This window comes from Budorcas taxicolor, chromosome 8 (genome assembly GCF_023091745.1).
Source record: "Budorcas taxicolor isolate Tak-1 chromosome 8, Takin1.1, whole genome shotgun sequence".
NCBI lineage: Eukaryota > Metazoa > Chordata > Mammalia > Artiodactyla > Bovidae > Budorcas > Budorcas taxicolor.
In genome coordinates, this window is record NC_068917.1 from 84,155,794 (window position 1) to 84,174,593 (window position 18,800).

Genomic DNA, 18,800 nt, shown 5'->3' on the forward strand with positions numbered 1-18,800 from the left:
TACCTTCTTCACTTTCCTGTGGCTCCCTGGAGAGGTGTCTCTTTCTGTCTTAAATCATTTTATCAATTGCCTTTTTCAACACTGGCATGATAGCCTGCTGTGTCTGCTATAGGATAATGGTCCCTGATGGGAAAAAACCTTCATGCTGGGTAGCTGTTAAATCCACTGTGAAAAACACACAGATAATCAAACTTTGGCCAAACACCAGAAGCTTCGACATGATACAACTTCATTAGTTAAAGGTGTGCACAAACTTTTGTCCTGTCCTCTTTGCTAACACTGTCCAAAGGCAAGGCAGTGGCGAGCGTTCATTATGCAGCACATTTTATAGATGGAAAAATTGTTGCAGAAACAATGAGAGGACCATACAATTCCTATACTTTCAATCATTCTGCCACCATTTTCACCCAGAATTTTACTAATCTCTTCACAGAGTGGTATAGACTGTAGGGGGTTGTGGGGGTCAGGGAGTGTCAGGAACATGCCCAGACCTAGCTTACTAGAATTTTAAGCAATACCTGAATTTTTTTTTTTTCAATTTGTTTTCTGATGATGATACAGCAAGGAGCGGGCTTACAGATCAGCCACAGGAGGGTTTACACTCCAAATCAGGAGTATCTGAGCAGGTGGCACTAGTGGTAAAGAACCTGCCTGCCAGTGCAGGAGATGTAAGCAATGCAAGTTCGATCCTTGGATCGGGAAGATCCCCTGAAGAAGGAAATGGCACCCTGCTCCAGTATTCTTGCCTGGAGAATCCCATGGACAGAGGAGCCTGGTGGGCTACAGTCCACAGGGTTGCAAAGAGTCAGACACAACTGAGCAACTAACACTAACTAACACAAAGAGAAGGCATGGGACTACATTTATGTGCCTCATCAGTTTAAAAAAAATTTTTATTTACAAATAATTTTAGATATGCAGATAGCTACTAAAATAACAGAGTTCCTGTGTATCCTTTCCCCTGCTTCCCCCAATGATAGCATTGTACACATGTGACTATAGGGTGATGTCTTTCTAATATCTTTGCCTATCAGAGGAAGGCTTAGCTGGCACACCTGACCCCAATCAGTATTCACTATGATGAGACTGTGCACGCGTGCTAAGTCACTTCAGTCGTGTCAACTCTTTGTGACCCCATGGGCTGTAGCCCACCAGGCTCCTCTGTCCATGGGGTTCTCCAGGCAAGAATACTGGAGAGGGTTGCTGTGCCCTCCTCCAAGGGATCTTCCTGACCCAGAGATCGAACCCACGCCTCCTACAGCTCCTGCACTGCAGGCAGATTCTTTACTGCTGAGCCACCTTAGCTTTGTCTATATTGTGCTTGGGCTTCCCAGGTGACGATTGTGGTAAAGAACCCACCTGCCAATGCTGGAGACGTAAGAGGCATGAGTTCCATCCCTAGGTCGGGAAGATCCCCTGGAGGAGGTCACGGCAACCCACTCCAGTATTCTTGCCTGGAGAATCCAATGGGCAGAGAAGCCTGGCAAGCTACAGCCCATAGGGTCGCAAAGAGTTGGACACGACTGAAGCGACAGCATGCACACACGCATATTGTGCTTACGAAATGCCAACAGGCACTCTGGCTAAGTGCTTTTAGACACTGCAACAGCCACAGTCACTATCACTGCCCCCATTTTACAGATGAAAACTGGGCTCAAGTGAGTCATGGTGTTGCCTGACTCACTCAAGATTATATGGCATGTAAGTGGCAGAGTCAAGATTCTTAACCAGTGTGTTAGCTGCTTCCCTGGGAGATGTCATGTGTGTATTCGAGGCTCAGAATTCTCCAGGGGTCTTCACAAAGGTGGTCTTTAACGTCCTCCATTACTTCAGGGTGAGTGATGCCCTGCCACCAGACTGTCAGACCCCTGTGGGGCAGCTGCCACTGATAGAGCAGGGATGTTGGGATGCTGATCAACCCCTTTCTGTCTCATTTCTGGGAGGCTTTGTCCCTGGCTGAAGCACCACAGTAGCAGGTTTACAGATGAAGCTGTGTTGTGGCTCTCACTTTCATGCCAAGGAGTACAAGACGGAGAGTGCTGGCAGATGGCCCATCCGGGCTGCGGTAGAGCAGTAGGTGTTGAGACCTCAAGCTGACATGCTTGAGCACCTTTCGGAGGCCTTTTCTCAAATCCCAACATTGGCAATCGTCCTGCAGAATTGGTTCTTTCTTCAGGAGATTTGATTCCAAATCCAGTCATGTATCAAATATCACCGCCATCTGACAGATTTTTAAATGTCCATTTTGCTTCTGAGAGTCAGTGGAAAAGGAAGGAGGTGGGCAGGGAAAGGTCATGCCAATCTCAGTTGTTACATTTGGTGCCAGGTACAATAGAAACCAAGGGCATTTAAGCCCAAATGACCTTGGTAACTCGATCTCTCACATTCCATGTATTCCAGCCAAGGAAATAAACACTGGTGTAAAATGTTGAAGAGATGCTTAACACTTTTATGTTACAAAGTGCTTTTACATTATCTGAGCCTCATCATACTCTTTACAGGTGAGAAAATTGAGCTTCAGGGAGAGGAAACATGTTGTCAAAGATTCTCCACTGAGTATTCAGCACAATTGAGGTGGGGGCCTCAGAAAGCAGCAAAGACTTCGGGGTTCCACGGACCTGGGTTCCAGCCTCACTTCTGCCACCTCTAGCTTTGTGGTTGTCTCCAGGCCTCACTTTCCCCCGCTTTTAAATGGGCATCATCACAGTATCTACCCCCTTAGGTTCTTGTGAGGGTACAAGTACATGATACATAAAAAGCTTGGCAGAGTACCTAGCCCAGGGAGATAACAGGAATGGCAGCTATTAGTATTAGTTCAATTCTCCATCCATTAGGAATGAATCTGGCTTCAACTAATAGAGTAGTCAAGCAATGTTGACTTAAAAACAAATGGGAGTTACTTTCTCTTACAGTAAGTGTGGAGGCAGGTAGTCTTGGAAGAGTGTTTACCTTCTTCCATTCCATCCTTGTCTCCACAGCATGTTGATTTGCTGCCTCATGGTTGCAAAGTGGCAGCTGCAGTTCCATCCACCATGTACGGGGGATATTTCCCCTTTAGTAAAGAAAGCAAAAGCTTTCCCAAAACCTCACTACCAACCACAGCAGACATCTATTTTTTTTCCTGAACTATGTCTTCTGATTCTTGGTAACTGCAAGGACACTTGGAAAGTGAGTGTTTAACTTTTCAGACTTAATTGTACAAGTGGCAGTAAAGAAGATAGATGAGAATAGAAGTAGATTAGGCCACCTGTATTTGCCACAGTTCTTGCTGCCTCTTACAATGTCATTAAAATTTTTTCATTTAACTAGTCCTTAGGTGTAGAGAGCTTCAGTTCAGTCAGTTCAGTCGCTCAGTTGTGTCCGACTTTGCGACCCCATGAATCGCAGCACGCCAGGCCTCCCTGTCCATCACCAACTCCCAGAGTTCACTCAGACTCACATCCATCGAGTCAGTGATGCCATCCAGCCATCTCATCCTCTGTCGTTCCCTTCTCCTCCTGCCCCCAACCCCTCCCAGCATCAGAGTCTTTTCCAGTGAGTCAGCTCTTCACATGAGGTGGCCAAAGTACTGGAGTTTCAGCTTTAGCATCAGTCCTTCCAAAGAAATCCCAGGGCTGATCTCCTTCAGAATGGACTGGTTGGATCTCCTTGCAGTCCAAGAGACTCTCAAGAGTCTTCTCCAACACCACAGCTCAAAAGCATCAATTCTTTGGTGCTCAGCCTTCTTCACAGTCCAACTCTCACATCCATACATGACTACTGGAAAAACCATAGCCTTGACTAGACGAACCTTAGTCAGCAAAGTAATGTCTCTGCTTTTCAATATGCTATCTAGGTTGGTCATAACTTTTCTTCCAAGGAGTAAGCATCTTTTAATTTCCTGGCTGCAGTCACCATCTGCAGTGAATTTGGAGCCCCCCCCAAAATAAAGTCTGACACTGTTTCCACTGTTTCCCCATCTATTTCCCATGAAGTGATGGGACTGGATGCCATGATCTTCATTTTCTGAATGTTGAGCTTTAGGCCAACTTTTTCACTCTCCACTTTCACTTTCATCAAAAGGCTTTTTAGCTCCTCTTCACTTTCTGCCATTAGGGTGGTGTCATCTGCATATCTGAGGTTATTGATATTTCTCCCGGCAATCTTGATTCTTAGTTAACCCTAATCATGTGTTCATAGCACATGAACAGCAAAGCCCCTTTTCTGGACTAAGTCCCTGTTATTTTCACAAAATGTGTACTATTTCATGTGCATCTATTTTTTTCTTAACTTTTTTTTATTGAAATACATATACACTAGAGTGCACAGATATTTCTAGATGGCTCAATAGATTTTTGCTATTTATCTTCATTAAAGCACCACTCAGATTAGCATAGAATATTCCCACCATCCCAGAAACTTTTCTCTATTTTCCCTACTCTGTTTATACTCCCTCCCAAAGGTAACCTTTATTCTGATCTGTATCCTTATAGATCTGTTTTACATGTTCTTTGACTTCTCTTAACTGGAGTTGTACAATTGTATGTAGCCTGTAGAATCTCATGGACAGAGGAGCCTGGCAGGCTACAGTCCATAGTGTCTGGACACGACTGAAGCGTGACGTAGCATGCACACACATGTAGTCTTTTTGGGTGTGACAGTTCATTCACCTGTGAGACTCACCTGTTACTGTAGGTAGTGGTAGTTCATTTGTTTCCTGCTCTCTCTCTCTGCTTTGTCTCCCTGAACAGACTGGGAGTAAGTGGTATCATGAGAATCACAACAGCACAGACATGGAAGTCATCCCTTTTCCACTCGGGGAGTATCCTCTCCTCATAAAACCACCCACTTTGATTTCTCACAAAGCTCGCCCGGGCACTGCTCTCTCCAGCACCGTGTCTACTTTAAGAGGAATCTCTTGGGGACTTGTATATTTGCCTTGGATGCTCTCAGCATAAAAGCATTTTCTTGAACACTTGGAGAGGGTGGAAGAGGAGAGGAAAAGAGCAATGCTTCCTAAAAGGACGTTTTTAGTCAAAGGAAAAAAGTGCCAACTAAAGTCATCATTTGAAACTTAAGCCTGGAAGCCAGCCTTTGGAGCAGAGATTTAGGTTGGTCTTCCAGTGTTCTCCCCTTCTAACAGTCTCCATTCAGGGCTCAAGGGCAAAAGAAACAACTCTGTCTGTCATGGGGCTGGGAAAACTGGTTTGAATTCAGGCTGACTCCGAGAAGTCTTCCTTCCCCCCAAGGCTCTGGCTGGTGGGCTTTCCTATCAAAGCCAGCATGGCTTTCTTTATAAAATAAACATTCAACTCCAGGACAAACTTGAGAGCAGGAATAAAGTTAATGCTTTTCAGTGGAGTCTTAAATGAAGATGAAAGGGACTAAATAGTTATTCCTGCAAGTATGGTCATGTCTAGGAATCAAGTAGAAAAATCCAAATTATGCACATTCACGCTAGTGGCTGGTCATCATCTCTCTTTACGTATCTGCTGGTTCTGAGCCTGTGTCTGCTGGGATAATGAATTAGAATATTCAGCAGAGACTTAATCGTGGATTCTTTCCTCGGCAGCTAGAGCACACTACGAAGGGACTTGTTTGGCAAGTTGGGTCATCTTCAGGCACTGCTGTTCAGGGCCAACGCACTTCCCTGTTTGTGTCGGTGGGCACAGAGGATTAAGGGGATGAACCATTGAAATCTACTGCCTCTAACATCTGATGACCAACCTTGAATTCAGCAAGACTTACTGCTCATGACTTTAGAAAGTTTTACCAAGTTACTGAATAATTTATGTATCCCTTGCCCTCACGAAGGGCTTTTCATATATTATTTCAATTATTCCCCACAGGTCCTGGGGAGATAGGTAAAGTTGTTCCCAGTTTTGCAAATCAATAAATTGAGGGTTAGAGAATTTAAGTTAACCTGCTAGTAAGTAACAGGTAGTAAGTAGTAGGTTTGAGAGTCAACACTAAGTCTTTCAGATTCCAAAGACTGTATACTTTGTAAGATCAACTACCTTTTAAAATAACCCCTCCATATATATATATACAGTGAAATGCTACTCAGCCATAAAAGATGAAATAATGCCATTTACAGCAACATGGATGCAACTAGAGATTATTATACTAAGTGAGGTAAGTCAGAAAGAAAGACAAATGTCATATAATATTACTTATATGCAGAATCTCAAGTGTGACACAAATGAAGTTATCTATGAAACAGAAACAGACTCACAGATACGGAGAACAGACTTGTGGTTGCCAAGGAGAGTAGGGAGGGAAGAACTGGGAGGTTGGGGTTAGTAGGTGCAAACTATTATCTGTAGAATGGATAAACAACAAGGTGCTATTGTATAGCATAGGGAACTATATTCAATATCCTGTAATAAACCATAGTGGAAAAGAATATGAAAAAAATGTATATATGTGTATAACTGAATCACTTTGCTGTATAGCAGACATTAACACACATTGTAAGTCAACTCAATGCCAATAAAATACATTTTAAAACAACAAAAAATAAATATATAACTAAAAGTAAAAATAACCTCTTGCCTTTCTGATGTGCCAGCCCTCTTGTCAGCCCTTGCCTTCCCCTCACCCCAGCACATACTCTTCAGAGTTTGTCCAATAAGTGACTGGTTGTCGAACAGCTAAAAGCTGTAAATGCTCTGTCACTTACTTTGAATTTAGTTGTTGAATTATTACTGTAACACAATTATATTTTATTAGGGAAATTTTTAAAAATATTTAAAACCATAGAGCTTAATGGAAAACACTCTGATGGATAAGAAGAAGACTGGTTTGGATCCTTAATGTCACCATGAATCAAAACAAGCTGTGAGACCTTGGATACAGACTTAATTTCTGTGTGCCCATTTCCCTCATTTGTGAAATGAGGAGGTTAAAGTATGTGATTACTAATGTCTCTCTCTGTTCTAAAAACATGGGCCTCTATGCCTCTTCTTGTTTTGTTCTTGTGATTCTAAAATGGCTTCAGAGTACAAATATTTCTTAAAGGAGCCTTAATTACTAAATGCAAATCAAGAGAAGTGGATAACATTGGGGCTTTCAGAATTTTTTGGAATATATAAGTTCTTTACTCTTCCAAGCAAAGCTACATTTTCCACTGCATTTCCCAGTCCAACATTCCCACCAAAAGAAAAGTGTATAGTTTCTTAAATAATTCATATTGGAACTTAGATTTCTTGAGGGTCTGGCAAGCTTTAATCTTGGATAAGGTGATGTAAAATATTGCCAATAGCCAACCTCAGGTTGCCAACCCAAAATATAAGTCCCTCCTTGTTCAGTATATGAATTTATAACATAAACCATTTAAAATTCTACCTGGCACTATTGAATAGAATTGACACTGTCAGGCAACTCTGTAAAGAAGAAATAAGGCAATATTGTGGTCCAAGTAGTTAAGAATATGCTATACTTAAAGACAATTTTACTGCATCATTTCAGACCCAATAAAGAAAAAACTGGCCATGTGAGTGACTCAGGATCGTCTGTCATCAGACATGGGCTTAATCCGGAGAAGGTCTTCATGCAGGTTCATTACTTAAAGGTAAGCCTCTCTGAGTGACAGAAGCCAGTTATTATGGTGCAGGACTTTTTAGATTTTACATGTGAACAGTGAAGGTTAGTAACATGGTTGGGGCAAAACAAATATATGGTCAGCATTGTAAATGACATTTGATTGAGCAGATTCTGATCGTCCAACAGTTAAAGCATTTCACACACAGCATGAAGCATGAATCAAAGGAAGGGGAACATTTCCCTTCCCTGTGCCTCCCTTCTCCCTGCTTCATGTCAGCTTTGAAGAGCAGAATCTTAAAATTGCTGTCAGGTTCCCACTAGAAGACCAGAGTGATTTTTTTTTTTTTAAGTATTTTAATTTGTAAAATCCTTTTCTGATAGCTAAAGGAGAGAGGAGCTGGGCCCCTTTCCCCTATTGGTCCCTAATGGACATCCAGGTTTCATGTAAGCTAAGGGCAAATGAGACAGTGACAAATGGGTTGAAACAGAGTAGTTAATCCTTAAGCTCCAAACCCAGCCCTACTAGTAACAATGCAAAGGGCTGCCTGGGACAGGTCAGTCCAAACTTTCTAGGTGAGCATAAGGTGCTGGTGGGTAAGTTAGAGTTGATTTTGTAAGTATTTTTCTGATGAACCCATGATGGGCATCTTTTTTTCTCCTTCCTTTCTTCTAGGGCTATTTCCTTCTCCAGTTCCTTGCCAAAACACTTGGAGAGGACACCTATTTTTTATTTTTAAGAAAGTTTGTGCACACTTTCCATGGGCAGCTGATTCTTTCTCAGGTAATTAGTGAGTCCTCTTGAGTCCATGATATACAGCTGGAGAGGGTGTGGCATGTGGTAACTAGATTGTGTATTAAAAAGTAGGGAAAAGATTTACGTTTCAGTGCAATAGGAAAAATAGGAAGTTAATGAAGTGGACACAGAAGTGTTTCTGGGAGGGTCATCACCCTGTCTTTTAGGACAGGCTGTAATCCAGAACTGTCCTGTGTGCAAAGGGCTGTGGGTAGTTGCACCTGAAGTGAAAACCAGAAACAAAGCGATTTCCACTCTCTCCTCCACCATGAGCTTTGCAAGGTGGGCTCCTTCTCGTCCTCTGTCTCAGCTTCAACACCACAATCCCAGAGTCCCTCTCGCGGAACAGAAATGCGTCCACCCTTTTCTTCTCTACCCTCTGCCCTTTTCATTGTCTTCATTGCCATCACCATTCTTCATAATTATGTTTTCCTTTCCAGGTTCTTTTGTTTCTTTTCTCTCCCTTCCATTCTGTGTGTAAGCTCGATAAGGCCAGGCTGTGCTCCTCATTTCACTGGTCCTTAGTATATGATTCACACACAGTATGGGCACCATATGTATTTGATAAATAGATTAAAAAACAAGATACACTGACATATTCAGACAGCCTAGCCTGTCAGAGAGAGCCAGATGTTTAGCCAGGTGTTAGGCTGAGCTGCACATAGCGAGAAAGTTATCAAAGAGGCAGAGGCGCTGAAAACAGCCCTCATAGCTGGTGGAGAATAAAGGTTGCAGTCTCAGCCCAGATTGGACGGTTGTGTTTGTGTGTGTGTGTTTGTGTGTGTGACAGTTGTGCTCATATATAGTTTTGAAGTCAAATTGTGCACAATGTTAGGTGCAAAGGGTGTGCATGTAGAATCCAAACACACATGCAAGGAATAGCCTGAGTGCAACACAACTAGATAGCTGTTCCGTGTCTCCACACTCTTCTTATTCTTTGGGTGAGATAAAGGGGGCATATTTTTAAACATGTATTAGGAAGGGGAGCTTGAAAACTGGCTCAGGAGTCTTATATGGTTGGGGGACTGACCAACCCAAACCTCACCAAGATACTGCCGAGTTGAAGGAGTGCATTTGGTTTACCATGACCATTCTCGTAACAGCTTTCCATGGGACACTTAGTGCTCCCTCTACCAAGCTTTCCATTTTACTTTTGTTTAACTCTTTTGAATTATGGCTTTATTGTTTTCTCATAACAGCGTTATTGAGATACAATTCACATACCATAAAATTCACCCTTTTAAAGTGTACCAGTCAGTCAGTGGTTTTTAGTATATTCATAATATTGTGCAACCGTTGCTGTTGTCTAATTCCAGAACATTTCATCACCCCAAAAGAAATCCCACAGCTATTAGCAGTCACTGCCCAATTTCCACCTCCCCCTCAGTTGTACACAACCAATCACCCACTTTCTGGCTCTATGGATTTGCCTATTCTGGACATTCCGTATAAATGGAGTCATATAATATGTGGCCTTGTGTGACTGGCTTCTTTCATTTAACATATTTTCAAAGTTCATGCTGTAGCACGTATCAGTACTTCATTTCTCTTTTTTAATTTTACTTTCTAACCTCTTAAATTGTGATGAAATATACGTAAGAAAATTATCATTTAAACCATTCTTAAGTGTATAGTTAATGCATTAAGTACATTCACATTTTTGTCAACTATCACCACCATGTACCTCCAGAACATTTTAATCTTCCCCAAATGAAACTTGTATCCGTTAAACAATAACTCCACATTCTTCCCTCCCCTCAGCCCCTAACAACCACCATTCTATTTTCTGTCTCTGAGTTTGACTATTGTAGACACCTCATGCAAATGGAATAATATAATATTTGTCCTTTTGTATCTGGGTTATTTGAGTTAACAAAATGCCTTCCAGTTTCATCCATGTTGTATAGCATGTATCAGAATTTTCTTCCTATTTGTTTTTATTTATTTAGATCGTATCACATAGCTTGTGGGATCTTAGCTCGCCAACCACGGACTGAACCTGAGCCCTTGGCAGTAAAAGCACAGAGTCCTCACCATTGGATCACCAGGGAATTAATTCCCTTAATTCTTTTTTAAGAATCAATATTTCCATAGTATACATATACTATATTTGGTGTATCCTCCCATCCATTAATTACTCCTCTTGGCTCTTGTGAATAATGTTGCTATGAATATTAGTGTACAAATATCTGTTCAAGTCCCTGCTTTCAATTCTTTTGAATATATACCTAGAACTGGAATTGCTACATTATATACTGATTTAATTTTTTTAATAACTGCCATACTGTTTTTCCACAAGGGCTACATTATTTTGCATTCTCACCAGCAATGCACAAGGGTTCCAATTTCTCCACATCCTTACCAACACTTGTCATTTTATTTTTTGATAATAGCCATCATAGTGGATGTGAATGGTATTTCACTGTGGTTTTAACTTGCATTTTTCTGGTAACTACGTTGAGGATTTTTTCATGGACTTATGAGACATTTGTATATCTTTTTTTGAGAAATGTCTGTGTATATGCTAAATTACTTCAGTCGTGTCCGACTCTTTGCGACCCTATGCACTGTAGCCCACCAGGCTCTTCTATCTATGGGATTCTCCAGGCAAGAATACTGCGGCGGATTGCTATGCCCTCCTCCTGGGGATCTTCCCCATCCAGGGGCTGAACCTGTGGATCTTATGTCTCCTGCATTTGCAGGCAGGTTCTTTACCCACTAGTACCACCTGGGAAGCCCTAGGAGAAATATCTATTGAGATCCTTTTCTGATTTTTTATTTGGGTTGTCTCTTATTATTGAGTTGTAAGAGTATACCTTCTAGATTCAAGTTCCTTATCAGATACATGACTTAAAAATATTTTCTTGCCTAATTAAAAAGTTGCTTGTATGTTTGTTCTAAGAGCTTAGTCATTCTAGTTCTTATAGTTAGGTCTCCTACCCATTTTGAGTTAATTTTGTATATGGTGTAAGGTAGATGGCTCAGCTTCATTGTTTTTTGTGTGAATATCCAGTTGTCTCACTTCCACTTTTGTCAAAAAGATTAGTCTTACCCTCCATTGAATTGTCTTGGCATCCTTGTTGAAAATCAGTTGACCGTAAAGGTAAGAGTTTATTTCTGGCCTCTCAGTTCTAAATTCTATTGATCTCTATTTCTGTCCTTCTGCCAGTCCCACAGTAAGTTTGGAAATTATTGCTCTTTCAACTGACACATACTCATTATAAAAAAATTAATAAACAATACAGAAAAATACAATGAATGTAAATATCATTCAAAATCTCACCGTCCGTAAATACTTATAATTAATAGTAGGTGAATATCATTCTAGAAGTTGCATTTCTTTTATCCATTTCTATCTTTCTATATATGTTGTGTGTGTGTGTGTGTATGTGTGTGCTTAGTTGCTCAGTAGGGCCTGATTCTTTGCAACCGCATCGACTATAGCCCACCAGGCTCCTCTGTCCATAGGGTTTTTCCAGGCAAGAATACTGGAGTGGGTTGCCATTTCCTACATGCCTGATCATACACACATTTATAGATAGATGTATTTAGAAATAGTTTTATAAAAATAGACTATGTGCTTTTAATGAAAAAAATGTTTTAAATTTTATTTTACTTGAATTTAACGCATGAAAAAGAAACTAAACTGAATATAAAAGACTTTCTTGAGCTTAAGATAAATATAAGAGAGATCATTTCCTAAAAGATTCTTCTACAGTTAAGAAACACAATTACAAAAAATCTTTAAGAGGTTGAGATTGTTAGTTTTTTCCTTTTTAGATATATATGTTAATTTTAGAAAGTGTCAATTTATTCTCATATATTAACATTAATATAAAAGATGAGGAAACCAGTAGTTATGTTGCAACTACTTTTTCCCTGGTTCTAGATTTTTCTTAATTAATATTTTTACATAGTTCATGTTTATATCATTAATAGTGTGTGATGTTACTGTAAATTTCACAGTTGTATAGTCCTAGTTCTGTATTTAAAGGATTTCATTATTCAATAATAGTCATTTTACTCTGCTTCTATATTCATGAATGCTTTCTTTTGATTCAGCACTTTGTTGGCTAAATTTTGTTGTTAAATTGAAGTTCAAGTTGCTTGAGAATGTTTGCCTGTTGCCTTTACATTTGAATTACAAACTGGCTGGGTATAATATTCTTGGGTCATATTTTCATCACCTCAGAACATTGTGGCTATTGCTCAACTGCCTTCTGGCATTAAATACTGCTGTAGAAACTTTTAAAGTCAGTCTGTTTTCCCCTCTTTATACCACTCAGATGACAGAAGAATTCTTTACCTTTGATGTTTATTAATTTAATCCAAAGTGACTTGGTGTTCATGAGTCTGCATCAGTTTTGTTTTGTTTTGTTTTGTTTTTTCCTGGAAAACACTGCATCTTTAGACTCAACATCTATTCTTCCTTGTTTCAGTAAATTATCTTAATTGTATCTTTGAACACATTCATTTTTTTTTCCCTTACAGTATGCTGAATTTCAAGGTTACTGGTTATTTTTGTCATATCATTGTTGTCCTCCATACATGTTATTTTCTAGTTATTTGCTTTTGTCTTTTTGTTCTTCATAGAATATGTTTATCTCAAGCAGTATTATTTTTATTATTAATGTTATTAACAGTATTATTATTTTTCTTTAATGGTGATTCTTTTTCTTGATGTTTCCATTTTATTAATGCTCCTATGGTGGTATTATTTTGGTCCCTAATTTATTCCCTTTGCTTTGAAATCTCTTCCTCTCATTTTATTGTTTTGTCATCTTGTCTTTGAGTTTTCATTTTATTGAATTTATGTTCTTATTCAGTTCAGTTGCTTAGTCGTGTCCAGCTCTTTGTGACCCCATGGACTGTAGCACACCAGGCTTCCCTGTCCATCACCAACTCCTGGAGTTTACCCAGACTCACGTCCATTGAGTCAGTGATGCCATCCAACCATTTCATCCTCTGTTGTCCCCTTCTCCTCCCGCTTCAATCTTTCCCAGCATCAGGGTCTTTTCACCTAACCTTCCAGGTTCTTATGCAATATTGTTCTTCACAGCATCAGACCTTGCTTCCATCACCAGTCACATCCACCACTGGGTGTTGTTTTTGCTTTGGCTCTGTCTGTTCATTCTTCCTGGAGTTATTTCTCCACTGATCTCCAGCAGCATATTGGGTACTTATGAGCCTGGGGAGTTCATCTCTCAGTATCCTATCTTTTTGCCTTTTCTTACTGTTCATGGGGTTCTCAAGGCAAGAATACTGAAGTAATTTGCCATTCCCTTCTCCAGCGGACCACATTTTGCCAGAACTCTCCACCATGACCCATCTGTCTTGGGTGGCCCTATATGGCATGGCTTATAGTTTCATCACGTTAGACAAGGCCGTGGTCCATGTGACTAGATTGGCTAGTTGTCTGTGATTGTAGTTTCTCTGTCTGTCCTCTGATGCCCTCTCTCCGTGCCCACCATCTTACTGGGGTTTCTCTGACCTTGGACCTGGGATATTTCCTCAAGGCTGGTCCAGTGAAGCGCAGCTGCCACTCCTGACCTTGGAGCTGGGATAGCGCTTCTCGGCCCCTCTAGCTCTGCGCCATGTTATTGTTATTTTCTTTTCATTTATATTTTAGTGTAAAGCATTTGTGGAGAATTATCTTCTGTGCCTTGGATTATGTTTTCTTCAAGACTGGATTCTTTGTCTTTTACATTATGCTTATTTCTAGCTCTCTCGTTATGTGGGTTTTTGCTGTATTGGTTTGCATAGCTGCCATACTTTTTTCTTGCTCATTCTCAGCATGAGTTGCACTGTCCTGACCCAGTATTTATTCTCATATGTATTGGAACATTATCTTCGATTTCTTTTGCAATTTCTCTTAGACATGTTTTTCTTCCCCTCTGAGCTCTAGTTTGAAGCTTGGATATTGGAGAGGTGGAGGAGAAGAGTTCCACTGGAGCTGTGTATAGCCTTTGTTGTAAGAATTTGGCTCCACCAACTCTTGACATTTTGTTAAAGTTTTCGCATCCAAGATTCTCTTCACCTAATTTGGGTGCTGCTTTTTCCATTGCAGGTATTCTCCCAATTAGTATTGTTCTTCCAATTCAGCTTGGAACCCTAGAACCTATACAGTTCATAAGAGTATCATCCTCAGTTATTTATTTCCCAGGTTTTGCTCATCTCAACTGAGCAAACATTTTCAGCCCCTCTACAGACAAAAAGAGAGGAAAAATAAAAATATTCCTGTGTTTTTTCCAAATGTGTGGGTATTTGTGAGAACTTGTGGGGTTTGGGCAATTCACCAGTACCACTACAGCTAAGCATGATGGAGGGGGTGGTGCAGAGGGAGGGTTGGAGGCTGTCTTGGAATGTTATGTTTCTTTCTTTAGTTTTATTCTTTGAAGTTTATGCCACAGGCTGTATTCTTTCCTTGTTTGGTTGCTGCTAGTGACATTTTTGCTAACTTTTTGAAAATGGATTGTGTTTTGTTTATATTGCTAGTTAGTTTTTGATGAGGAAGTTTCTATACAAAGAAGATCTTCAAATTCTTCTTTTTCCAATTGACTTTTGAATCCTTTCATTTCTGAACACCTCATCTACCCATTATTTCAGAATTATCATCTTTCTACCTCTCAACTAAAATTGCTCTCTTGAGCAATGACTGATTCCTGACCGTTCCATTTCTTTTCAGCATTTATCCTGCCATCACTGTCCTTATTTCAGTATTTTGGTTATTTGTATTGTCCCTCCTACTGTCCCCTCCTTATGACCATAGTGATTATTCATAAAACCTCTGACAGAAATTCCTAGTTCTGTATAAATATCAAGCCAGAGTCAGTTTATCCAGGAGAAGCTACATGCATCTGCTTTTTGTTGAAAACTTTCACCGGTACTATAAAATAATTACCAAAGTAGCCATGTGCCAAAATTGGTGTCATTTTTAAAAAATTTTTAATGCTTTATTTAGTGTTTTTAGGTAATAACCAAAATAAGCTATCTAGGGCTGACCTGGTTAGTATATAGGTTATTAGGAGAATAAAAAATGAAAAAAAAACTTCCCAAGAAATACATTTTTTGACTAGATTATTGGCTTGCAACAGTTGTCAAGGATCTAGATAAAATTTCACCGCAAGTCACTGTCCAATTAGCAGGAATGTTGTTATTTTTGTGTCTTTGGCTTTAATATTTTCAGGCATACTCTAGTTTTAAGAAACTAGGGCCCTAGTATTTGTTGCTAACTGACTTTGTCATTGATCCTAGATCAAATCAGTGCCTTAAGTCCTGTTAATGATCCTAGAATCAGTCTTGAAGGAAAACCCTCCTTGTCCAAGTGATATTTGTAAGTTGCTTTTATAAAAATGCCAACATGCTGAAGTAAAGAGTGAAGACAGATGAAAGAATTGAAAAGAAGTGGTAAGGGAAGGAATACTCAAAAGAGACATCTTTCTTTTTAAACATTCTGTTGTGGAAAATGGGAAAGGCTTCTATGATTAGTCCACTCTGGGTGTATATGCCAATTTCTGAATGGAACCAGGAAAACTAGTATTTTATAGTTAAGATCATGTGCCAGTTCAGTTGCTCAGTCACATCCGACTCTTTGCAACCCCATGAACTGCAGCACACCAGGCTTCCCTGTCTATCACCAACTTACGGAGCTTACTCAAACTCATGTCCATGAGATTATGTATATTAACAGAATAAGAAGGACCAGTTGAGTTGATTCCACTGGTGGTACAAGGACTACCCTGGTGAGACCAAGTGTCTTCTTGGATTGGATGGAACACAGGACAGAAGAATGTTTAGCACTGCAGACAAACATTCCCTGGAGATACAGGCTTCGTGTCTTAGGGATGCTTGAGGTATTGAGCTTTCATGATTCAGTGTGATCCAGACATTACTTTGCCAACAAAGGTCCATCTAGTCAAGGCTGTGGTTTTTCCAGTAGTCATGTGTGGATGTGAGAGTTGGACTATAAAGAAGGCTGAGTGCTGAAGAATTGATGCTTTTGAACTGTGGTGATGGAGAAGACTCTTGAGAGTCCCTTGGACTGCAAGGAGAGCCAACCAGTCCATCCTAAAGGAAATCAGTCCTGAATATTCATTGGAAGGACTGATATTGAAGCTGAAACTCCAATACTTTGGCCACATGATGCGAAGAGCTGATTCATTTGAAAAGACCCCGATGCTGGGAAAGATTGAAGGCGGGAGGAGAAGGGGACAACAGAAGATGAGATGGTTGGATGGCATCACCGACTCAATGGATGTGAGTTTGAGTGAACTCCGGGAGTTGGTGATGGACAGGGAGGCCTGGCGTGCTGCAGTCCATGTGGTCGCAAAGAGTCAGACATGACTGAGTAACTGAACTGAACTGAACTGTGATCCCTTAGACCTGTCCTCCTTGGGACTGATGGGCAGCCTTCAGCTCGCTGTGTGGCCTGCAGCTCTCAGCTCTGAGCAAGAAGAGGCAGATGGCCACCTGCTAAGAAGTGGGACAGTTTCCTTTTTTAAAAAGTAAAGCAGGGCTTCTTGGGGACCTCCTACACTTTTATTGTACTCACAGAAAATCTGAAACATTGTGTTCTGCAATTTTGTAAAGAAAGATCCAATTGTAATAGGAAAATGCAAAAGGGCAGAATTAAGGTTAACTCTGGATTTCCTGCTTCTCATGCAATTAAATTTTCCCCCTTGTCATTGAGTTAATGTAATTTTCCCCCCACTTAATTGAGCATAAATTACTGGACAAATATAGGATAAATTGATACGGACTATAAGGAGATAATACAGTAAAATTAGTAAGAAATTATAATTACAGTACTTGCATTTTTAAGAAGCAAGAATTCTGTCATTAAGCCAATGAAATATCTGCAAAATAATCTAATAATATATCAGATTATGAAAAATTAATTTCTGATTCAACTTTTTTACAAAATAATTATTAATATAATAAAATCATGACTTTAAGAACCTCAATCAAAAATATTTCTTTGCTTTCTAAATATTGCTTTTGTTTCCTTTGATACTTTTTTCTCAATATACCCACTGCAGTATATACTATACTGCATTCTATTTGGGATTTTCTCCTTCCATCTTTTACTGATCAATTTTTTTTCACTGAAGTATAGTTGATGCAACAGACTGCTTCCAAATAGAAAAAGGAGTACGTCACGGCTGTATATTGTCACCCTGCTTATTTAACTTATATGCAGAGTACATCATGAGAAACGCTGGACTGGAAGAAACACAAGCTGGAATCAAGATTGCCGGGAGAAATATCATAACCTCAGATATGCAGATGACACCACCCTTATGGCAGAAAGTGAAGAGGAACTAAAAAGCTTCTTGATGAAAGTGAAAGAGGAGAGTGAAAAAGTTGGCTTAAAGCTCAACATTCAGAAACGAAGATCATGGCATCCGGTCCCATCAGTTCATGGCAAATAGATGGGGAAACAGTGGAAACAGTGTCAGACTTTATTTTTGGGGGGCTCCAAAATCACTGCAGATGGTGACTGCAGCCATGAAATTCAAAGACTCTTACTCCTTGGAAGAAAAGTTATGACCAACCTAGACAGCAAAAGCAGAGACATTACTTTGCTGACTAAGGTCCGTCTAGTCAAGGCTATGGTTTTTCCAGTAGTCATGTATGGATGTGAGAGTTGGACTGTGAAGAAGGCTGAGCGCCGAAGAATTGATGCTTTTGAACTGTGGTGCTGGAGAAGACTCTTGAGAGTCCCTTGGACTGCAAGGAGATCCAACCAGTCCATTCTGAAGATCAGCCCTGGGATTTCTTTGGAAGGACTGATGCTAAAGCTGAAACTCCAGTACTTTGGACACCTCATACGAAGAGTTGACTCATTGGAAAAGACTCTGATGCTGGGAGGGACTGGGAGCAGGAGAAGGGGATGACCAAGGATGAGATGGCTGGATGGCATCACAGACTCGATGGATGTGAGTCTGAGTGAACTCCGGGAGTTGGTGATGGACAGGGAGGCCTGGCGTGCTGCGATTCATGGGGTCGCAAAGAGTCGGACACAACTGAGTGACTGAACTGAACTGATAGTTGATGTACAACATTATGTTAGTTTCTAGTGTACTGCAAAGTGTTTCATACATTCTTTTTCAGCCTATCTTCCATTATAATGTACTACAAGATATTGAATATAGTTCCCTGCACTATATAGTAGGACCTTGTTGTTTATTTTATACATAGTGTTGTGTAATATAATAATGTGTATCTGCTAATCCTAAACTCCTAATTTATTCCTCCCCCCTTCCTCTTTGGTAACCATAAATTTGTTTTCTATGTCTGTGAGTCTCTTTCAGTTTTGTAAATAAGTCCATTTGTCTCATTTTTTAAGATTCCATATATAAGTGATGTCATATATTTATCTTTGTCTGACTTACTTCACTTAGTATAACAATCTCTAGGTTCATTCATGTTGCTGAAAATGACATTATTTCATTCCTTTTTTTCTGGCTGTGTAATATTCCAT

The 18,800-nt window shown here is 40.1% G+C and overlaps 1 protein-coding gene across 1 annotated transcript in view; it reads left to right on the top strand.

Moving 5' to 3' along the window:
- AOPEP (aminopeptidase O (putative)) overlaps nt 1-18,800 on the top strand; it is a 415,716-nt gene that overhangs the window by 278,203 nt on the left and 118,713 nt on the right. Inside the window, exons 8-9 of the mRNA XM_052644727.1 lie at nt 7,450-7,552; nt 8,198-8,305. Coding sequence (XP_052500687.1) covers nt 7,450-7,552; nt 8,198-8,305 — 211 coding nt within the window. The remainder of the gene's footprint in view (nt 1-7,449; nt 7,553-8,197; nt 8,306-18,800) is intronic.